Below are 24,502 nucleotides of genomic sequence, written 5' to 3'. Positions count from 1 at the left end.
AAAAACAAATCATCTTACTAAAATTGAGCCAAATGCTGAATCAAGTATTCCATCCAATTCCAACAATACTTTACTGGTTAAAAATAAACAACCTTCTAATACTGTAGATAAATTGAAGTTAGACAATATATCAAATGATATAAGTAGTTCAACTACTGCCAAAGATACAAAAAAATTTTCTCCTCTCCAAATCTCCTCCCAAAAGCTGGTTGCCAGAAAAACAAATCTTGTTGTCGGATGTTCATTTTTAATAGGTAAGTTAATTTAAAATCAACTTAATAAGAACAAAATAAAATTTGTCTGAGCAATACAAAATTATAAAATGTTTATCTTGTTAGGTGTTCTGGCTTTGATATTATTAGCATCAGATGCACAGGTAAAGCCTTATAATTTATTTGTTATGTAGGTGTCAATTTTGATTTTTTAACCATGTTAAGGCATTAGAATTTTAGCACTTAAAGTCATTTTTTTATTCTATCTTAAACTCAAATAATGGTCAATATTTTGAAGGGGTAGATTAAATCAACATAATTTTTACAAGAGTTTAGGATTGTATTAACTTTCCCATTTAAACTGTGCTTTCATATTTTTGAAAATGAAACTAAAGTTTCCAGGTGAAATGAGTATTACCAACCTAATGCATAAAATCAAATTTTAAGTTAAAAGATGTTCTGATCAAGATATATCAGATTCTTGCAAAAGTAGCTGTTTTAATGATACCACATGCATGGATACTCAGGAAAAGATACTGAAATCTTAATGTTATTGAAATAGATCAAAAACATTGTATTTCTGATTTGGGTTTTTTTCAAAGCTTAGAATATTTTTTTTCTTTCAATTGGTATTAGGTGTCTTGCATGAAGCTGCATGCACAGGATGTAGGTGGGTCTTACCAAATTCTATTTAAAAGAGGTTGTTTACCCCCCCCCCTCCCCCCTCCTCCCCTCAATGCACTTCTTATGTACACTTATGCTTTGATGTGATTATCTCTCCATAGAAACATAAATATTTGATAAAAATTACTCTGTTAAATCTCGCTTTTCCTCTTAAAATAAAAACTTTCTTTTGCTAGAATATTTAAAATACCCTGGGTATAGTGTTATTTTGCTACACCTTGCCATGCTTTGTAAACATTGATGGTCTGAAATATTGTAATAAGGTTTAAAAGGTCTGAAAAAAGATGATTTTTTGTGTTTTGAATTACTAATTTTAGTAACTTTAATTTATTAGATCTCAAGAGATAACCAACTATGTTGAGAGAAAAATCAAGGCTTTCTGTCAAAAATATATTAAATTGTAAATGTTTTGTGCTTTGTAAATAATTATGAAATATTAATTTTTAATTGTATGTTATTTATAAGATTAAAACCAGTTTTGTTAGCCCCGAGGGGCCAATATCCCGGGCTAACAAATTTTTTTTGTAGAGGTGATTCACTATAATAAATTTTTTATCTCTACTTTCTATCTCATTTTCTGTGTGTGAATGATAGAAGGCTAAAACTTTTTAAAACTTTTTAAAGATGGGTATGATACATAACTCAGAGATGGATTTTTTTTTGAATAACTTCATTCTGGCGGGCACAGAATGGCAGCAACCCTGGCAGGGTCATCCAGGTAAAAAACAACGATATTTTCTGGATTAAACAAAGCAAGGGGCACGACTGTTAAGGGTTAATAAAATCTACTGAACCCAGAGATTGTTAAAAGCAAATATAGATCAAATTTTTAAAGCAGTATTTAAAAGTTATCTTTGTACTTTGAGAACTTAGTTATTTTGGTCTGTTTTATGTCTGCCATTGAAAATAATAAACGATATCTTATTAAAGAAAAATTATTTTAGTATGGATGAGAGCCAGTTCTAATCAGGGAAAAGGAAATGATATTCTGACAAACAACTCTAAGACTCCCACCCTTCTTCAGTTACTTGACAAAAATAAAATATATCACCAGATACTTAATAAGTTTTAGTGATTTTTTGTAGAATTGTTGGTTAGAATAGCTACCCCTGGGTTGTAATCCACCGAATATTAATTGGTTTCGAATTAATGCAAGAAATAATTATTTTGTAAGCACAGATTGTAATGATTTCGTCTGAAACTTTTTGATCACAACTGTTCAATTGCTTTTACATTTAAAATAAAATCAATATTATGTATTAAGTTTAGTTATGTGTTACATTTTATTTACAGTAATTATGGTTTTTGATAAAATTTTATAAAATGATTCTGTTATGAGGAAATTTATTCAAAACATTTATTTAAAATTATAAAAATAAATGTATTAAATATTTTTGTAGAAACTTGTAAAAAAAATGAAACGGATATGTTTGGTCCTTCCTATTGGTACTTTTATAGTGGTGTCAACAGGTTTCATTACATTCAATTAACTTGCAATTGACAGGATATTTTTCTGTCTCTGTGTTTGTAAGATCTTGCTAACTGCTGGACCGATTAGGGTTCTCCTTCACATAAAGCTTCTCATAGGTCCACGTAAGGCTTGTAATTACTATGGGCTTGTAATTACTTTTTAGCGAATATACCCAGTGGATTTTCTAAAGTAGTGCAAATCTCAATAATTAAAAAAATTATTTCCTTCAAACAGAAACCTTGGTTACCTTTTTCATTTTAACTAAAAAATTTTATCATGTCTTTTACTTACATACAAAATTTGTTTTGTGAATTTGTTACTGTGAATATTATTAAGATTATTTTCCTTGTTTTAGAATTACCATTTGTACCTCTGGTGTACACAGTCATAGTGGATGTATTTACTCTTAGTCTTTCCCTGACAAGCACAATTTTTGTATACAGGTACAAATTTACTAAATCTAAACATCATAACAATAACATGTTTAAAAATAGTTTGTATTAGTCCAGAGCAGTAATTAAGAAAATTACTGTTCCTGTTGTAAATGAACAGGTAAAACTCAGAAAATGTTCCTTTGTTAAAACGACTTGTTTCTAAATATAGGTAAGAGTCACATGATCTTTTCTTTGAAAAATTATTCCTGGTTTTTTGAGTTGATTTAAATTAACTAAGTCTTCAAACTTATCATTTTCATTTTACCAGGTACTATGGATCACTAATGGACACACAAAAGACTTTAATAACATTCTTGATGCGGATGTTGATGGTGACAATGGGAGTCATAGTGACCTGGTATATGATTTTGCACCACATTCCAACTTTTTTTCAAGAACAGGTAGAAACAACAATATGTAACTTTGTAATTTAGTACATATACAAATATTGTCAAATAGAAGCAAAGCGACACCAGGCTTATTAACAGTAAAATAAAGAAGGAAATTGTAATACAATGTGTATATAAAATCTTTTATTGAATTTAGTGATTTCAGACAATAATAGTATTATGGACCCATAATATATTCATTAGATTCTGTAAAAATCTGTATTTGATTTTAATTTCTTATTTTTTTAGGAGGCTTACTGGTACCAAAAGCAGCCACAGATTGCATGTTCAGTCCTATCAACTCTTTTACCATCTATTACTTTTCTAACAACTCTTTTCTGTATCTTATGTGTCAAGGTAAACTATAATTTATCTTTAAAATTGTTTCTCGTATTCATTCGAATCCGGTGGATAGGAACCGGTTCTCATCCATACAAAAAAACTATGTCTAGCATCGTATTATATCCAGTTTTCTACGAATATAGAAATGTACAATTATAAGATTAAAACCAGTTTTTTAGCGGTGCCTCCGGCACCTCGGGGCTAAAAAAACTAGTTTTAATCTTATAATTGTACATCCTATATCCGCGGAAAGCCGTTTATAATACGATACAAGAAATAACTATTCTCGTATTCATTCAAATCCGGTGGTGGAAAAGAACCAGTTATTATCCATAAGAAAAGACTATGTATAGCATCGTATTATATCCAGCTTTCTACAAATATAAAAATGTATAATTATAAGATTAAAACCAGTATTTTGGCCTGTGCCTTAGGCACCTCAAGGCTGAAAAAACTGATTTTAATCTTATAATTGTTCCTTCTATATCCACGGAAAGCTGTTTATAATACGATGCAAGAAATAACTATTATCAAATCTTACAACTCTTAACACAAGTTGGGACTTGTAGACAATGATTGTATATCATTCTTTTAATCAAATGTTAACTTACTCAACCTATTTAGATACTATACATTTAATCTTTAGATACTTTTACTGACTATATTCTCTATTGTATTTTTGTTATAAAAATGTTAAAAATCTTTAATAGAAATTTAATTTTAGGGTTATATGATGACAAATCCAATGGAGTATTTAAGTCTGGATCATGACAGGCTATCCAAAATTGCCTTATTTTTAATTGTAACCTCAATAACAACTGAAGTTACCACTTTGTTTCTAGTTTATGGAACTCTTTGTACTAAAGTGAGGTAAGTCTGAAAAACGAGATATTAAACATTACTTTTCAGCAAAATCTTCAAGAGAAATTAAAGTAAAATAATTTTAAGAAAATTTTGATCCTTGTCACCTGATGTCAAGAAAATTAAACATGAAAATTTATCCACTTTATTTTGAATATATGAACAAGACCATTTGATTTCTTGACATGGTTGTGTCAAAATCTACACTGAACTAAAAGTCCTATCACAATAGTTTCAAACTCATTTACCATGAAGGAGTGAGCAGTGCTACAAAAATTTTTTGATTCCAATCTATAAAACATATTCTCTTTTAGATTGGAAGCGATTAAGTCAGAAGGAGTTTTTGAAATATCTGATACAATGACAAACACTCCACCAATAACTACAATTCATCTTCTCTTACTTTTGATTCCTGAAATATTTTTCAAGATCTTTGCTTTAGCCAAATCCAGAAAGCAAGCAAGGTAATATCTTATAATCCTATTAATAAGGTAACAGGGTTTGTGTGTGTCTTTCTGTGTGTACTGAAGGATCTTGCTAACAACTGGACCGAATTGGTATTCCTTTATAGGCTAGCTTCTCATAGGACCTGGAAAGGTTTATTACTATTTTGGGGGAGGGGTACCACCACCCTCCCAGAAGAAATTGCCCAAGAGGGCCATAGGGGCATAACTGTTAGTATATACTTTTGTAGTAATTAAGATGCAAAAACAGTCTTATTTAGACAGAACATGTAGTTTTTTCTTTTAGTAGGTATACATTTCTATTACTAAAGGATATCTAGAAATTATTCAGAAATTCAGAAACTCTTATTTTAATTTAAATTGTTGTTTAAATAATTTCAAAGCTGGTTATTGTAAGAATTATATTTCTAGGATAGAGCCAATGCCTTTGACCAATGTTCTTGTTGTAAACCAAAACAAAGCATCTGAAATAAATAAACCAAGGATTGATGTTCAACCACCTAGTCCTCACACAGAAACTTTTTCTGATTCCAAAAAAGAAAATTGTGAAATTGAAACAAATAATGTGAAAGAAATGTCTCACCCTCTAAATTTGTCAGAAATAAGAGAATATGAGCTAAAATCAAAAACAAATCATCTTACTAAAATTGAGCCAAATGCTGAATCAAGTATTCCATCCAATTCCAACAATACTTTACTGGTTAAGAATAAACAACCTTCTAATACTGTAGATAAATTAAAGGTAGACAATATATCAAATGATATAAGTAGTTCAACTACTGCCAAAGATACAAAAAATTCTACTCCTCTCCAAATCTCCTCCCAAAAGCTGGTTGCCAGAAAAACAAATCTTGTTGTCGGATTTTCATTTCTAATAGGTAAGGTAATTTAAAATCATCTTAATAAGAACAAAATAAAAATTATCTGAGCAATACAAAATTATTAAATGTTTATCTTGTTTATCTTGTTAGGTGTTCTGGCTTTGATATTATTAGCATCAGATGCACAGGTAAAGCCTTATAATTAATTTGCTATGTAGGTACTCAATTTTGATTTTTTAACCATTGCATTGTTAAGGCATTAGAATTTTAGCAATTGAAGTCATTTTTTTTACCCTATCTTAAACTCAAATAATGGTCAATATTTTGAAGGGGTAGATTAAATCAACATAATTTTTACAAGAGTTTAGGATTGTATTAACTTTCCCATTTAAACTGTGCTTTCATATTTTTGAAAATGAAACTAAAGTTTCCAGGTGAAATGAGTATTACCAACCTAATGCATAAAATCAAATTTTAACCCTTAACGGTCGGGGGGGGGGCGTTGAACGCCCCCCCATCCGGTTTTTTCTATCTCATTTTCTGTGTGTGAAAGATGAAGAGCCCAAACTGCTTGACTTTTTAAGTATGGGTATGACACATAACTGAGAGTTGGCATTTTTTGAATATCTCCATCCTGGCGGGCACAGGATGCCAGCAAACCTGGCAGGGTCATCCAGGTAAAGAGCAAAAATATTTTTTTGACTAAAACAAAGCATTTTATCATACCAAAATACTAAAAAATCCTCTAGTAGTACATCCTTATATGAAATACAGTTGTTCAAGTCACTTTCAGGTTCCAGGTATGATCCTGCAGGTCCTGATCCTCCAGGTCTCCAGAAATCTTTAAAAGGCTCCTGTGGCCGCAATTTTTGACTTAGAGACTTCAAATTTTAAACTTAAGCTTTTCTTACATGTCTACATAACGTATTAAAATTTCATGAAGATCCGCCGCCGTTTTCCCGCCGACCGCCGACTGCGGCGGCTGGCAGCTGCCAAGTACAGCTGCGGCCGCTGAAATTTATATTTTGATATTTCTAATGTAAAATTTACATAAAAATAAACATTTTCTGGGAAAAAAATTTTCTTCTAGCTTCAAAAATAAGAAAATTACAGCCGTTTGAAATTTTTAAATAAAAAAAGACCTAAAAACAAAGGTTGTTAAATAAAAGGGTGAAGGAAGCGAAAATTGACTTAGACTTATAAAAGGTCGGAAATTCATTATCAAACAGGGGACTTGCACAAAAAAATTTAGCCCTCTAGCTCTAATAGGAACTGAGATAATTAGGGGGGGCGTTGAACGCCCCCCCCCCCGACCGATTAAGGTGCGGCAAGGGGCCCGACTGTAAAGGGTTAAGTTGAAAGATGTTCTGATCAAGATATATCAGATTCTTGCAAAAGTAGCTGTTTTAATGATACCACATGCATGGATACTCAGGAAAAGATACTGAAATCTTAATTATATTGAAATAGATCAAAAACATTGTATTTCTGATTTTTTTTTTCAAAGCTTAGAATAATTTTTTCTTTCAATTGGTATTAGGTGTCTTGCATGAATCTGCATGTGTGGTAGGGTGAAGCGTTTCAACCCTACAACGCGAGTTTGATTCAAAAGAGCCCCTAGCCTTTAAGGATTCTATCAATAAGGAACTACAAGTAGTTACTGTTTAAGAGATATATTTGAACTGAATGCATAGACAACAAAGTTACTAGTTTATATACAAAATAGATTATAAATGGGTTAGGTAGAGAAGGGTGTGGGGGAGATGGGGAGAAGCCCCATTCAGGTGAGCAGTAGAGTGGTAGGCTCCCGTAGGGGGTAAGGTAGACGTCTCCCGGAAAAGGGTAGGTTGCTGGAGGAATGAAGGGGAGAGGGGCAGCGCCCCTCCCATTATCAGCGGTGTCCAAGTTGACCACCGTCTCTGATGTGTAGACAATGACCAGAAAGGGGCTGGGCAGAATTGTGATAAGCTGGGATTAGCGTTGGGGTGTTATTTGGTAAACACGGAGCATCGCATACTCTGGAAAAGGCTTGTCCGTATGCCGCCTACCACAACCTCCCCTTCAAGGGCTGTGGGACCATCGGGACATCAGGCCTTGAACCATGGTGGGCGGCAGACTCTCCCTGGGGCACAGCACGGTGTAGGACAGCTCGGGCCACACAGGCCCCTCGGGAAACTCGTTGCTCGGTCTGGCTGTGGTTGGTGATCAGCATGGTCAATTCTCGGTTGGCTCGTGCTGAGGGTTGGTGACATTTAAGCCTCGGCGCTGGAAGTTAGGCCTCGTCTGGAGAACTATTTCTGTCTCAGCCGGCAGCTTGACATGGAGGCCCAGGCTCACTCTAGAGGCCCCTAGCGGGGGAACGGCAATGGTAGTAGGCACGTAGAGTTCCATGGGGGCGCCCGCCTTGTCCAGGTTACTGGGGGCCTTGGCCCCAACTCTGATGGGTATAGCTGTCATCTGGAGGGGGCACATCGCTTCGGCTTCATCCTCGGGGGCTGCCACTTCCATCTCGGTGGCAGCTTCTCGTCCTGGGGGTTCGCTGCTGGCGGGCAGAGGCTCCATGTCTGCATCTGGGTTCCATATCATATCAGCGGGTGGCGCTGGAGCCGCTGGCACCGGTAGTTGCTCGCTGGGCTGACTTGGCAGGTTCTCTTCTACAGGGTCGCGGTCGCGGATGGGCAGTGGTGCGTCTGTGGACTCGGCAGCTGGCTGGTACACGGGGAAGCGGCCTGGCCCGCTGGGAGGCACATCTGTGGCTCCGGCCGGCAGCTCGGTGGCGTCCTCGTTGCCGTCTAAATCATCCTGAATATCCTCTGGGATCTGCTGGGCGGTGACATCTCCAGTGTATTTGCGCAGTCGGCCAATATGGGCAGTGACTTCCGAGATCTTAACTGTTGGAGAGGCTGGACAGATGAGGTAGTGGACGTCTGTCGCCTTGCGTACTATCTTCCAGGGGCCGGTCCACCTCTTTGTAATCTTGGCTGCTTTCCCAGGCACCAGGCGGGGGGCCAGGTACCAAACCAGGTCTCCAACCTCGTACTTGGCCATTCCTTTGTAGGCCGCTGCGCTCCGGTGGATGGCCCCGTCTTCCCGCTGTTGGATTGTGTCGAATACCGCATGGTAACGCTGTAGGATGGCCTGGACATTGGCTGGGACTGAGGTGTACTCAGAGCATGTAGCACCAGGTCCATTGGAAGCTTGGCCTCTCTCCCAAAGTAGGCCAGGAAGGGGGTCACGCCTGTAGTCTTACAGGTTTTTGTGTTGTAGGCTAAGGCAATGGCGGGCAGGTGCGGCTCCCAGTTGTTGTCGTCTCGGTCCAGGAACAGCTGCATGTCCAGTGAAACCTCTCGACTCAGTTGGAATGTGGATTGTAGGGTGGCAGATGTGTCAGGCCAATCTCTAGCTGGGCGGCCAGTTCCTTGAATACTTGGCCGGTGAACTCCATCCCATTGTCGGAATGGATCTTCAAAGGGCATCCAAACGTGGCTATGTGGCGGTGTAGTAGGGTCTTGGCCACAGTGATGGTGCGCTTGTTGGGAATGGCGTAGAGGCTGACAAACCGGCTGAATCCATCCTGGCAGGTGAGAATGTAGCGGTTCCCGGCTGGTGTCTCAGGTAGGGGCCCCACAAGGTCAATAAACAGCACTTGCTGTGGATACCCCTGCCGGGAGGGCACATGTATCCCAGCTTTCAATCACTCCTTGGTGATCTTCTGCACACACTCTGGACAGGTCTGGACCATCAGGCGGATGTCGCGGTGCAAGGTAGGCCACCAGAAGTGCATGGCGACGCGAGCTATGGTGGCTTCCATCCCATGGTGTCCAGCCATGGGGGCTCCATGGGCCAAGAAATATGCGTCATGATGGAGGGCCGGGGGCAGCAGGTAGCGGGTCCTCTCGCCTGTCAACGTCTTGGCAGTGATGGTGAGGCAGCCATGTTCGTTGAGTCCAAGTGCTGCAAACCGGCTGGCATACTGCTGTTCATCTCTAGACTTGCCTCGGAGCTCAGCCTTAGGTTGGGGCTTCCCGTCAGCCACCCACTGGCGGACCCGGAGCAGGAGGGGATCCTGGGTCTGGGCTTCTAAAACTCATTCTGGATCCAGGCGTACTGCGGTGGGTCTGACTGGCGCAGCTGGTGCAGGCTCCCCTAGCTGGCAAAGGTGGTGGAGATACTCAGCCTGCTTGGCTACTTCCTCAGCGGAGGGGGCAGGCATGTTGTCATCCTCCCGGCGGCTGAGAGTGTCTGCATTTGGCAGACGTTGAAATCAAAGGCGGCCAGCTCCTCTTGCCAGCGGGCTACCATTCCTGTGGAAACGTTGAGTGACTTCTTTGCAGCAGGGCAGAGGAGTCGGTGTTGATCTGGAAGCTGCGGTAGGATAGGATCCCGTGGAATTTCCGGATCTTGTACATGATGGCGGCCATCTCTCTCTTCCAGGACGGGTACCAGGTCTCAGGGTCGGTGGTCTTGCGTCCCACGGCGGCGATGAGCCTCTCCTTGCCGTCCTGGCACTGGCTGAGGATGGCGGAAAAGGCCCGGCTGCTGTAGTTGGTGGTGAGCTGGAACACGGCTGGCAGGTTGAACCTCGGCAGTGCTCGGATCAGAGCATGGCGAAACTTATCCTTGAGCTGCGTCAGCTGGGCATCCATCTCGGCGGTCCATGTCAGTGCCTTGGCCGTCTTCTGCTGATTCATCTCGTAGGTGAGGTCGGCGTACTCTGGGATGAACAGCCGGTAGTACCCGAAAAACCCCAGTTGAGCCAGCAGGTCCTTGGGTGTGCTGGGGGCTGGCCAGTCTAGGATGCGGTCAATGTAGTCCTCCTGCATGGCTATGCCTTCGCGGCTGAGGGTGTGTCCCAGATAGTCGACCTTGGCTCGGAACAGCTTGGTCTTGGATGGCTTGAGGCGGATTCCTCCCTGACGGTGGGCTTCCAAAACCTCTCGGAGTCTAGCCAGGTGGGCCCAGGTATCGTGGAAGGACAGGACATTGTCCAGGTAGGACTGGAGGTTGGCCGTGCCCAGGGGGTTGAGGACCCCGGCAATGAACCTGGAGTAGACAAAGGGGGGGGTGGCCAGGCCGAAGGGCATCCTCTTCCACTGGTACAAGCCCCTAGGGGTGGTGAAAGCCGTGCAGGGCCTGCTATCCTCAGACACTTGGATGGTGTAATAAGCGGATACCGCATCTAAGGCACTGTAGACGCGGTGTCCGCCAGCTCGCTCTACCAGTTGCTGGATCTTGGGTATAGGGTAGCTGTCTAACTCTAGACACTTGTTGAGGGCCTGGTAGTTAACGGCCCAACGGGTGCTCCCGTCCTTCTTCTTGATGGGCACCAGGGGGCTGCTCCAGGCTGAGTCAGAGGGCTCTATCACTCCTTCCTGCAGCTAGGTCTCCAGCTGGCTTTCCAGCTCAGCCTCCTGTCGCGGATTGGCTGGGTCCCAGGCTTCAATCGGAGCTGCAGCTCTACTATGTCTGTGCAGCCTGGGGTAGAGTTAGAGAATATGTCTCTGTACTTTGATATCATGGTCCAAACCTCCTTTTTGAGCAGGGGGTCCTTGCGTAGGAACTCGTTCTCCTCTAGCTCAAGGTCTGTCCACAGCTGCTGCATGTCTGGGGGTTCAGAGGGTTCTTGGATGGAGTGTAGACTAGGGGGAGGCTCATCGGAGACCTCTAGGATGTCGGGTTTCACCAGCTCCCCTGCCACGGGGAGGCTGGCATCCAGCAGGAGAGGCAGCTCCCCCTCATTGACCACCAGCACTCGGAACACACTGGCGGAGCCGGGCCGATGCGCATACAGGCCTTCTGGAATGACAAGGTGCTCCCCAAACCTCTGTTCTGGGGCAGACAGCTGGATGGCGTCCTTGCGTTGTCCCACCAATTTAATGGGCACGGCCACTATGCTGCGCCCAGGCAAGGCCACTCATTTGGTCGTCCGGAGCTGGGTGGCTGGCGGTTGGTTGGGTTGACGGCATTCAGCTTGTAAGTGGCCGCCTGTGACTGGCCAGGCTTGGCTCCGGGGGCGTCCGGCCGCAACTTGACGGGCTCGGCCCGGGAGTGGCTGAATTCTGTGGGTGGAGTGCGGCTCCAAGTGCATCAGGCCACGACTTGACGGGCCTGGTCCCGGACATTGCTGACCATGACTCAACGGGTTCGATCCCGGGGTGGCTGGACTCCGCGGACCGAGCGTGGCTCCGGGGGCATCAGGCCACGACTTGACGGGCCTGGTCCCAGACTTAGCTAACCGCGGCTTGACTAGTTTGGCCTCTTGGGACCCCAGGTGTATGTGGCCAAGTGGACAAGGCTGTCCGTTGATGAACGTGTATGTGGAGAAGATGGCCTCTGGAGGGCTGGAAATCTCTGGAAACGTCGTTGGCAATTCCTCCGGGGGTACTGGGGGCACTGCCATGGCTAACAAGTTGGTCCCCTTGTGGGCATTCAGAGCCGTATCTACCCAGTGGGTCCCTCTCTCAACTACTCGCGGCTGCTCAGGCAGAGGCCCTGGCAGCGGCCCCCGTAGCTTAACTCTCTCTCGGCGGTCTCACGGTCCACAGGGACACCACGGAGGGGGATGAACTCCCCACGCACCCACAGGGGGTTTGCATGTCGAAACAAAGCCTAGTTCCGAATTCACGCAAGAAGTACCCCCCTAAGTTCAGTGGATGCGAGAGATTCCTGACCACGGTCACATGATACAGGTGAAGTATGAGTGTATGGCTGACTGCCATATACAACTCATGTAGTTTCCCAATTACCTGGAGGGGCTGTCCTTCCTCATTAGCGGTCAGGATATGGGTGCTGTCCGGGATTAACATCCTCTGCACGCCCATTGCGTGCATGAGGGCCTCGGAAATGACAGCGGACCCTGGTACACGGTTGCCAGAATCTACCATGGCATCAACCTGTACGTGCTGGGCAGGGTCATGAGTGGGGAACCGCACCCTGATATGGCAAGAGAAATGCAAATCCTGGCCATTAGACAGGGGGTTCTCCTGTTCCGCCGGTGTTGGGCGGAATCTCGGCGGCAGCTGGGCCGCAGCTATGGTGCCCTCTCCTACCATGATGGGGCACAGATCTCCAGACGCTGATCTGGGAGCGGTTTTCATTTGAGCTTCTAATCACTTAAACTTTTAATCACTACACCAACAATCAATAATTTATCACTTGGTTGATAGTTGGGAACACTTATATATATTTATCACACAGAGCTCTAGAAGCTGATTCTTGAAGCGGTGGCGGCAGGGAATACCCGTCCTGCAAGCGCCGTTAGCTTGTGTCCTGGGCTGGTCCCAGCAACATAGGTGGGTCTAGAAGCAGTGGCGGCAGGGAACACCCGTCCTGCAAGCGCCATGGGTTCGTATCTGGAAGCAGTGGCGGCAGGGAACACCCGTCCTGCAAGCGCCGTGGGTTCGTATCTGGAGCGGTGGCGGCAGGGAATACCCGTCCTGCAAGCGCCGTGAGTTCGTATCTCGAGCGGTGGCGGCAGGGAATACCCGTCCTGCAAGTGCCGTGGGTTCGAATCCTGCTGTCCGTCGCAGGTGGTAGGCCTTACTTGTGTGCTGGAGCTTCCCAGCCACACATTGCCCCTCAGGGGGACCAGCTGCGCAGCTGTCCGTCTCGTAGGTTTAGCCTTGGTGTCCTGGGGCTTGTCTCAGCTACACATGCCAAATTAGACTTGATTCTGTAGCCGTCCGGGCTAATTTATCCATTAACCATGATCGCGCCCCTAGCGCAGCTACCAAGCGGTGTGGAAAACGCTGTTCAAACTGGCGCATTTAGCAGGCCAAAGCTGCCTGCAGCAGGCAAAGTGCCTACGTAGTGCGTTCAAATGATGGAAAAGTGGCCTAAAAAGGCCGTCTCTCGGGTCAGTTGGCTTCTTGAAGGCTGCTGGAATGCCGATAGACTGTCCCCTTGCTTGAAAAGGGTCCAATTTCTCGGCCAGGAACGCTTCTTAGGTTGGCGGCTGACTGTCCCCTTACTTGGGTCCAATCAAAGATAGAATCGGCTAGTTTAGCAGGGCTCGATTGAAACACGCTGACACCAAATTGTGGTAGGGTGAAGCGTTTCAACCCTACAATGCGAGTTCGGTTCAAAAGAGCCCCTAGCCTTTAAGGATTCTATCAATAAGGAACTACAAGTAGTTACTGTTTAAGAGATATATTTGAACTGAATGCATAGACAACAAAGTTACTATTTTATATACAAAATAGATTATAAATGGGTTAGGTAGAGAAGGGTGTGGGGGAGGTGGGGAGAAGCCCCATTCAGGTGAGCAGTAGAGTGGTAGGCTCCCGTAGGGGGTAAGGTAGACGTCTCCCGGAAAAGGGTAGGTTGCTGGAGGCATGAAGGGGAGAGGGGCAGCGCCCCTCCCATTATCAGCGGTGTCCAAGTTGACCGCCGTCTCTGATGTGTAGACAATGACCAGAAAGGGGCTGGGCAGAATTGTGATAAGCTGGGATTAGCGTCGGGGTGTTATTTGGTAAACACGGAGCATCGCATACTCTAGAAAAGGCTTGTCCGTATGCCGCCTACCACACATGCACAGGATGTAGGTGGGTCTTACCAAATTCTATTTTAAAGAGGTTGTTAACCCCATCCCTCCTCCCCTCAATGCACTTCTTATGTACACTTATGCGTTGATGTGATTATCTCTCCATAGATACATAAATATTTGATAAGAATTACTATGTTAAATCGTGCTTTCCCTGTTAAAATAAAAATTTTCTTTTGCTAGAATATTTAAAATACCCTGGGTATAGTATTATTTTGCTACACCTTGCCATGCTTTGTCAAAATTGATGGTCTGAAATATTGCAATAAGGTTTTAAAGGTCTGAAAAAAGATGTTTTTTTTAGTTTCGAATTTCTAATTTTAGTATCTTTAATTTATTAGATCTCAAGAGATAACCAACTATGTTGAGAGAAAAATCAAGGCTTTCTGTCAAAAATATATTAAATTGTAAATGTTTTGTGCTTTGTAAATAATTATGAAATATTAATTTTTAATTGTATGTTAATTATAAGATTAAAACCAGTTTTGTTAGCCCTGAGGGGTAAAAATCCCGGGCTAACAAATTTTTTTTTATAAAGGTGATTCACTATGATAATTTTTTTTATCTCTACTATAAATCAGCAAAAAAGAACTAAAAGAAAATTAACAATTTTGAATATTACCCAAAAACCTGGATAAATAGTCTGATAAGCAATAACAGGACAGGCAAATATTCATTGAACTGTATATCTCACCAATGTTTATTAGAGCCATATAATCGATAATAGTTATTTATCGCATCGTTTCCGCGATATCAAAATAAAAACTGGATTTAATTTTATGATTTTTGTTGTAATATTCGTTGAAAATTGTCTGTAATACGATGTTCTACATAATTTTCATTATGGCTGAGAACCGGTTCTAATTCAGCGGATAGTAATCGGTTTCAAGGCCATACTAGAAAAAAATTGACAATTTTGTAATATAAATGCATCTCGATATCATGTTAGCCACGACCAGTTTAGATTAACCATATTAAATTTGTTTTGCATAATATTTGTCCTCATAACTATCTGTATACAAACATAAATCAATAGCTAATATACATAATGTTTATGTTAACTGCTTTATCATTAAACCAGTGGCTAAGCCCCTAGAGGCCTGTAGGGGCAATTAAAGTGGGGTGGGGGTAAGTCAACATATCTACTTTTAATTTAAATATAAAAAAGAAGTACAGAACATTTTTTTCGGGTGGGGGATTTTCTTATCTTTGGAGGGTGGAGGTATCAACTTCAAAATAGTTCCCTGGACAAATAAGTCCATTCGCTGGAAAGGAAAACCATATCGGTCCATTGGTTAGCTTAACTCTAGGTATAAACACAAAAATAGACATCCTGTTACTTTTACATAAGGACTAGTGATTATGACCCTTGCTTTTAGGAGCTTTCTAAATTTTATATTGGCTGTTGGAAGGAGAGAAAAATTGCTTATAGCAATCCTAAGAATTAAAATTTAGAAATGTAATAGCTAAAAAAACATCCATGGACCTATGTGAAGCTTTTCTAAGCATCGCCATTAGTTACAATATGAAATGATTTTTTCATAAGTAATAGCTATAAAAATTGGAAAGAATTTTAATGAATATAATAGATTTGAAATCTGCATAAAATTTTAAGGAATTTTTATAAAATTCGTTTTTTGTATAATTCTTTATCTATAAGCGCAAATACAAATTAAGTTAAATAATTTTGACATCTGTGATTGGTGGATTGCAAACTATCTGCGCCCTGATTGGAGAAGCTTAAGTGACGTACATCATTCAACCAATTAGAGCGCAGGTATTTTGCAATCCACATATCCTATTGGTCAAAATTTATTAACTTAAATTGGATTTGCGCTTTAAAATAATGAATTATATAAAAACGAATTTTATAAAAAAATCCTTAAAATTTTATGCAGATTTCAAATCTATTATATTCATTAAAATTCTTTCCAATTTTTATAGCTTAATAAGTACATCAAGAAATCAGATATACTTTGCATCAACCACCATAATAGATAATAGCTTAACCCCTAGCTTCTAGGGGCGTGTCAGTGGGTTGGAAAGGCATACTTTGGGCCAAAGTTGCATCACCCTTTAGTAAGATATTTTCTCATTTCAATAAAAAGCTTGTGAAAGTATAATTTAACATTTGATATAGTATTACTTGGATGTTGCACCAGATTTTCATGTACTCACATAAAGTTATACTCGCAGCTTTCTGAAGTAACCCCCTCCTTCAGGATGAACGAACTGACCAATAAATAAGGTCTATATTAGCAACCTTAAGTGACGAAAAATTCTACCTGTCAATATATCCACGCAATCTATTTCCATTTATTTAACCTTTCTGTCTAATATAAAGAAGACCCCAATAGAACCAAATAATCTTATAGATTTATATCTAAGCAAAGATTAAAGGACAATCCAATGTAACAAGTAGCTACGCACATTTAAGAAGCCAAAAAATAGAATTTTATTTGAATAATATTTATTTCATTTCAATTAATATTGGACAAAAAATATGAAAATTTATCATTTAAACATAATTGTTTGTACTGATTCTTTAAATTTAAGCAAAAAAACCTAATTATTGTATAAAAATTTAACTGTCTTAAAAAGACATATTTATTATAATATTTATAAATGTACAGTTTAGGAAAATAATTATATTATTTACATTATTATTATCTACATTTTTAAACTATTTACAAAGTAATATTTGATTCATTTTTGTATGAGATCACAATTTATTTCAATAATGTATATATGAGCAACATTTTATTTTTAAACTTATTTTAAGTTTTTTAAATAATTAAGAAAATATTGATAAACTTAAAATAACTAAATTATTTACTAAGAGGTATCAAAAATATTCGATTAGTGAAATTCGCAAAAAAAACTATTTAAATTTTCTTAAAATATTTATAATTCCAAGAGAAATATTAAAATAAATGCAAATAAGCCACCGTAAAAAATCAAATTTTATTTTTTCTAGGCCAATCCTTAAACGATCAAAATATCTATAATTTATATTTTAACATAAAGAGATATTTTGAAGAATTTTTTTAAGGATTGAATCCAGAAAAATAAAACAAACATGAAATTATTTAAATATTTATGTCCAAAATTTGGCACAAAATTCAATAAAATTATTTAAATTCTTAACAAAATTAAGAATTATTATTTAATTATCTATTGCACCTTTATAAGTACATATCATCATGTATTTTGAGCCCGTTATAACAAGGATGAAATAAATTCATAGGTTTTAAAGAAAAGAATAATTTGACCTCATACTTATTTTGGACATACTCCTATGGAATTTTAGTAATCTTTTGAGTAGCTATGCTGTTAAAAAAAGGGGTCTGATACACTATAATTGATTAGATTTGCAAACATTCCAAGTGTTTCTTCCAAAAAAAAAAATTAAAAATCATCCAAATAATTTTAAAAAATCTATCAAAACTTAATCTTTACCCTTAGAAAATTTTTAGATTATTATTGATTTTTATTAATTTTTTGCTGTGATTAAATATATCAAGAAATGTATTTTTTTTCGCTGTTAATAGTTAAACGAAGAAATGTATTAACACCCAAAGACAAGAAATGTCTGATTAAAATCAGAAAATGTATGTAGCGTACCTAAACCCCTTACCCCCCCCCCCCACTCCAATTTTTAAACCAACCTTGATTATAGATTTACAACGTTTTTGTGATGTTGCAAAAATCTATAAATTTTAGTGTAGGGATAATTCCCTTAAAGAAAATCGACATTGCTGCTAAAAAAAATGAATAAAGCAATTGTAAAAAAGAAAAGAACAACAATCTAAAAAAGCAAAATCCTTTCAAGTTAATATCAGGAATTCATTTTTTCTGCTGAATTTGTTTCGTTGTTTAATAAGAACATCTTTTTATTCAAAGCACGCGCGTTTTCAATTTTTTAATCAATTAGATCAATAATTTAATCATTGATAGCTTCAACGAGAACAATTATTAGATCATCAGAAGTAATACATCACAAAAAATATTTCTAGCATTCATTTTTGTAGGGTATTAAAAATAAAAGTTATAAGATTAAAACCATTTTTGTTAGCCCCGAGAGTCCCGGAAACAAAACTACCATTAATTTTATGTTTTAATGTAAATATATGTGGAAAATTTTCTGTACAATTATGATTTTTCAGTGTAGCTGAGAGCTGGTTTTAATCCAGCAGACATTGATCGGTTTTAAAGATACTAGAAAAGTTTATAAATATTTTAAGCATCAAATTTGAGAGGAAATTTGTGTTTTATTTTTAACCAATCTTAAATCTAATACCTGATATTTTAGTATTTAAAAAAGCAGCAAATAATCTAAATTATCACCCAATTATCTTTTCTAATTCTTTGTTTCATGGAATAAACATCAGAGTATGATAATATGTATGCAAATATCTTATAAGAAAGATCTTGCATTAATCCAATCAAGTTATAGGCATATAGGGTTAGGAGTTTGAAAGAAACAATGAATAGAAAAATATTTAAATTTTAGGCATTATAATATAGGCAGTTGTCCGCTGATAGAAAATAAACAAAATTGGAAAAAATCCTAATGTTTTTTTTCAGTTGGAAACATTTTCAACATTATTGCTCAAAATCGGTTTTAAATCCTCTGTTTCATTTATGATATTTGTATTAGTCTAACAAATAAGCTTTCAAAATCCCAACTTAAAAATAGGGAAATTATTGAGGAAAATTGAAGAGGGAGGGGGGGGGGTCCGAAAAAGATTACTTAGATAACATCGCAAAGTATAAGAAAAAACTTCAAAGAGGGCTTAATACAACATGTAATATATGTACCTATCAGGCTTAATGTATCATAAAAAGGGTTTTATATCACATTTGTGAAAATATTCTATCTAATTTTGGAAGAATTAGGTTCAAAATTTAATTTCTAGAATGCAATTTTCATGCTGTAAAAACAACTGTCTGTCTATATCACACAACATTAACAAAATAATTTAACTGTTAAAAAAACAGTAAGAAAAATAAAACAACTGTCTAAAAGTTGGAATCAGGCGTGCTTGTTTTCTTTTTCGTATCACAGACCAGGTTTATCACAGATTTACTCAGCTACGAGTCTATGGATAGAGATATACTTGTTATCTAATTATTTCACTTTTGATTTTTCAAATTCGCGGATTTGCCTAAAAAAAATTTGAAATTTTTTCTAGACAATAATCTCGCGAATCACCCTTCTGGAGGGGGTGCTGTAGCCCTCGGGGGCGGGAGCCATCATCATGTTGTCCTGTCCATAGGCGGGCCCGCCGTCCATGTTGGTGGTGATGGCTACGCCCTCGGTCTGCGCCCGCAGCTCGGCGCTGATATCATGGGCGTTGTAAGAGGGGTCGTGACCGTGCGATACATCTCCATAAGCTGAGTCTGAAATAGAGAAAAATTATTAAAATCTGTTAATTGATGGGGAGGAAGGGGATATGGGACTTTCATTATACTGTTAAAGCTTTATTTACATGTTATCTCATTCGTTGGCTTCATAACTTTCAATAAACCTTGTGTGGTAGCTTCAGACTTGAAAGGTAATATTAAAACATTTCAAAAGACAAATAAATTTTCTCTTTTTGCCTGCCTTCCCCTTCTTTGCCTTTTAAGGTTACCCCCATGGTGAATCGCTGTATACGCCACTGCTTGCATAATAGTCTAACCGATACAGTAAATGATAGAGTAGACCTTTTTATAGCATATGTTCTATTTAGCATACGCTGGTGGATATAAACCAACCAAACCCAATGAAATATAACAAAATATGTATGATTATGGGTGATATTGGTATAAGGTAGGTAGGGAGGGGATATTGAACTGTAAATTAAACTAGTACCCAATGTACTTCTTTGGGTACTTTTATTCAACCTTGATTTTATCAACTAATTTAACATACAAAAGGGGTAAATTTGTTTATCGTCATTGGGGATTTACATGAATTTATTGTCCATTGTCTTATTTCTTCCCTGTGTGTATTCCTATACTAGAATGATTCCTCTAGGCAAAATACTAGGGTACTAGAAACATGTGCACCTATGCTTTGGAATTTTTAAAGCTTCTTTTTAAAATTGCATGTTTTATTTTTTTCATATATTATTTAAACCATGGTATGCTTAACTCAATGGCTTAATTATAAATTGTAATAAGTTGTGCCTGTTTTTTGGCCGATGCATTCCTTACCATCATGCGTCTAACATAGCATACAAGGTTTGATAATACTATGATACTAAAAAAACTGAATGTAGCCTTAAAAATCCGTGTATATAAAATTACTAGTACATGAAAAACCTCTAGCTATCATAGAAAAGCATTTGCATTCTTTAAACAAGCTTAATAAAGAATTTTTTCTATGTTATGAAAGTTTTGTGTAAATTTTTAAAAATAGCTTAAAACCTAACTTTTTTTAAAAATCACTATCTATAACTATCCATGTTTAAAAGAACTCGGTACAAAATAACCTATTAAAGTTTTATCTTCGGATTGCATGTCCCTCCCCACGCAGTCTACGCTAGCCCTCATTCATTTCAAAGTCTGTCAGCGAACCCCACTAATTTTTATGTCCTAACAAGGACATACTTGTAGTAAAGTGGCCAAGCAAAATTATTCTTATTTATTCTTTATTTTCAGTTAGAGTAAAGTAGTATATGTAACTGTAGTATGTTTTTCTCTTTGATTTTCTTATTAAGATCTCGCAAATGGTTTGAAGTGTATATAAATTTGGATTGGATAGGATACTTTACGCTTCTGCAGTAGGGGGGGGGGGGGGGAGGAATAACCTTGATTATTTAAGTTAAGAGTAAGACAATAAAAGACAGAACTTAGCATGATGTCCAAGCCCTTTATTTCGAGGGGATAATACAATGCATTTTTAAAATTTTTCAGGGTTTTAAGGCAGGGAGTAAGGGAGGGGACAATGGATCGAATATTCAATTTTTAGGAGTCTCAGACTTTGGGGACTGGCTTAAAGGGAATGTGCAAGAATTTAGCAGTTTCTGACTGAGTTTGGGGACTTGCACATAGAATGCCGCTACTCGTTATGAATGTTTTGAATATTGCAGACGGGGAGAAGGGATAAGGGAAGTGGGGGGAGGGGAAATAAACACTCGTTATGTTAGTTTGGAATGTAGCAGACGGGGAGAAGGGAGGTGGGGGCAAGGGGCAAGGGAAATAAACAAAATAAAAAGGGGCAGTCATCTTCTTGCTAGCAGCTGGCCGAGTCCAGTAATCTTTTAATATAAAAATCACACCAAAAAACCTCAATATATTTCATCAAAAACAAGTCGTGATTTCACTTTACATGACGCTATGGAAATCTATTATTCAATTAACAATCCCTTTATAATTTCCTACAAATTTATTGATTAAACTGGATTGCATGCCCTTTCTTTGATAACTCTTATATTGAATTAATTGCCCATTGTCCCCTCCCTTACTCCCTGGTTTTAAGGGGTAAACACTAAACACTCCTTTCGCTCCAGCCCTTGGAAGTCTATTGAGCTTTGCATATGTTATTAACTTCTTAAAACATAAATTAAGAATAGCTTCGCTATTAAAAAATTTAAGCATACACGTACAAAATCTTAGCATAGAACTTTTAGAACTGAAAAAGGATTCTTACCTTTAGAATAGAAAATAAAGAGACCACGATTTTGATTATTTAGATACGTTTTATATGTTTTAATTAGACAATAATAGAATATATAATTAAGATTGTGAACATTAACTTTAGCTAATTTGACATTAAGATTGTTCTAAAAGAATGCTTTAAGGAGTCTGAAAGTATAATAAGTCAGTAATAATTAAATATCATACAATCCTTAAAAGCATAAAGATCACAAAGTTAATTACTAATCACAATTTTTAATAGAAATATATTGCAATTTAGAGCTGGTGTGGGATTGCTGCGAAACTCATAATGTCGTCTTCTTGTGTGGAAATAATATCATAAATCATTAATTTAAACAAATATAATTTTGTTACACTCCCGCAACAAAGATTTCAACACAATAGCGTACATTCCTCATAAACAGTTAGGTTATTTAGTAAAACCCATACTGTTAATAACACCAATTATATATATACTTTTACAGTTAGGTTATCATAAAACCTCTACTGAAAATAAGATTTGTCATAATTATGTTATTTAGTTAGGTTGTAAAAAAAACCTGTACTATAATAACATTAAATAACTCATATTTGCAGTTAGATTTATAATAAAACCTCTACTGACAAATAGATAGAAATACATTTTTATGGTTGTATTGTTTGAAAAACCTTTACCATAATAATAATAGTGTAAATAACTTGGGAGCTTTTCAGTTAGGTATCTAATAATCCCTTTACTGATAAAACTCTCTAAAACTTGTTGAAGTATTCTTTGTATCTATCCTCAGTATTAATAAAAATAGAATTTTTTTTAAATAAGGTAATCCTCACAAAATATTTAATGAAACCTTTAACAAAATAATTGAATATTATTACAATGAAATTAAAATCACAAAATATAAGTTGATAGGTATTGAAATAAAATAGATATTTTTGCAGAATGCAACCAGATGGTGATAAACAAGACGTTAATCATCTTGATTCTTGAAATTTTTCCATAGAAACTCTCTGTCCTACACGAGGTTTAAATCCAGGAATGTATATTTCCAAACCTTTTAGGATTTCAGAGTCTGGTGGTTTTCCATGTGAATTGGTTAGACAAAACAATACAGAATAACATGGTCTTTCAGGATTAATCTTATTCATAGATTTACACCCTTTGCATAATAAAATCTGTGGAACAGATTTTATATTTATACATTTACCACCATGACATGAGAGAGAAGATTGGAGACAAACAGCACAATGTTTATATATGAAATCCTTCCTATGCTTAACTCTTTCCTGTGTTGAAAGATTGAGGAATTTGGAACACTCATTTACACTGTGATTGTGTCCAGAAATAACACAAGGAAATAATCTCCCACCAGCAATTGGCTGCTTTGATATGTTAACAGACTTTATCCTTTTGTGATAGGAGATACATGACTCCTCGTCACAATTGGAATACTTTGAAGCAGAACTATCATGCTTTAAGATTCTATCATGAATTTTGAACTGAAATCTGATTGTATCCAACAGAACATTAAATGCTATTTTACCTTTAACATGAATAGTATCCTCTTTAATCGAATCCATCTGCTTAAAGAATTTTTTCTTAGCATCATGAGGCATGAGCTGTAAGAGTTTATGAAGAAACTCTTGTGAAAAGATACACACCTCAAACTCCTTTGAATGTTCAGAATTAGAAACTAGGTAAGAATTTATTGTTTCAAGAACAGCTTGAAACTTTCTGTAGTATGGAACTGAAACAGCAGGATTGGAATGATTGTCAGGTATTGTTAAATCAATTAAAGGTTGGATAAGATTCATTAAAATAGGTTTAGGATCTCCATATTTATGAATCATGTAAGATTTGATAGCTTCATAATCATGCATGTATCTTGTAACTTCGTCCTGATGAATCTCAACAAGATACTTGGAATACAAAAATTCAGCTCTTTCAGCAGAATAATCAAAATCGATAGTTAAAGCCTCAAATTCATGGAAGAATCTGTAAATGTCAATATTAGGATCTGTAGAAAACTTACTCAAATTACCATATAATTTTTGGCCTTGAGATTTCTTGAAAAGTTCCTTAGAGAGAAAGAGATGTCTAATATCAACAGTCCAATTAATTGCATCCCTAATTACATCAGCAACAGATAAAGCTAACTTAGCATCATGAAATTTGACAGTAATGTAGTCTCTGAGAGAATGTTGAAGTGAAGATATTTGCCTATCTACGACAGGAACATGGCTATTGTGCAAATAGACCAAATTAGAATGAGACAAATCCTTACTGGAAGTAGCAATCAAAAGCTTGGAAAGATAATACATCTCATTATTCAGAACTTTATCAACAATATCAACCTTCTTCCTTTCATTATCCAGAGTTGGATTGATGTTTTCAATATGACTAGAACAAGAACTACTGTGTATAGAGAATGAAGACTGATCCTGAGCTTTAGGTAAAGAGTTGGAAATAGTATTTCTGCAAGGAATAGCAAAATCAAAACTGTCAAACCTAGCATTATTATCATGAAGTTCATGTGAGTTTTGTATGAGATTGGTAGGAATAACATCAACCTCTAAAGAACCAACTTCATAAATGCTATCAATGTCAGCTGAAACATCAAGTTGAGTCTTCTTAGTAAGAGATAGAAAAAGATGATTA

General features: G+C 37.9%; 2 protein-coding genes across 3 annotated transcripts in view; one reads left to right on the top strand and one right to left on the bottom strand.

The window, feature by feature from the left end:
* Window positions 1–322: 322 nt before the first annotated feature.
* On the top strand, window positions 323–4,396 carry LOC145327573 (uncharacterized). The gene is made up of 4 exons (XM_080171113.1): window positions 323–376; window positions 3,070–3,202; window positions 3,440–3,547; window positions 4,257–4,396. Exons 1-4 carry the CDS (start codon window positions 323–325, stop codon window positions 4,301–4,303), a joined length of 342 nt encoding a protein of 113 aa, XP_080027239.1. The 3' UTR covers window positions 4,304–4,396.
* Window positions 4,397–16,673: 12,277 nt separating this feature from the next.
* LOC145329057 (cell adhesion molecule DSCAM-like) overlaps window positions 16,674–24,502 on the bottom strand; it is a 72,305-nt gene continuing 64,476 nt past the window's right edge. Inside the window, exons 14-15 of one of the 2 annotated variants that reach the window (XR_013882760.1) lie at window positions 19,042–19,623; window positions 16,674–17,403 (exon numbers count right to left, since the gene is read on the bottom strand). Coding sequence is in view for 1 of the 2 variants with exons in the window: in XM_080173077.1 (XP_080029203.1) it covers window positions 19,412–19,623 (212 nt within the window). In the remaining variant the exon portion in view is untranslated. Of the gene's footprint in view, window positions 19,624–24,502 lie in introns of both variants that reach the window. The other variant, XM_080173077.1, reaches the window with a different exon arrangement.

The sequence above is a fragment of the Acartia tonsa genome, chromosome 9, assembly GCF_053477335.1.
Source record: "Acartia tonsa isolate MP-2025a chromosome 9, ASM5347733v1, whole genome shotgun sequence".
NCBI lineage: Eukaryota > Metazoa > Arthropoda > Copepoda > Calanoida > Acartiidae > Acartia > Acartia tonsa.
The sequence above is the reverse complement of the archived record's forward strand: the minus strand, read 5'-3'. Positions and strand labels throughout refer to the sequence as shown.

Coding starts and splice junctions, on each gene's coding strand:
- LOC145327573 (XM_080171113.1), top strand. CDS start 323: ATGTTTATCTTGTTAGGTGTTCTGGCTTTGATATTATTAGCATCAGAT. Junction 377..3,069: donor TATTAGCATCAGATGCACAG/GTAAAGCCTTAT, acceptor TCATTTTACCAG/GTACTATGGATCACTAATGG. Junction 3,548..4,256: donor TCTGTATCTTATGTGTCAAG/GTAAACTATAAT, acceptor ATTTAATTTTAG/GGTTATATGATGACAAATCC.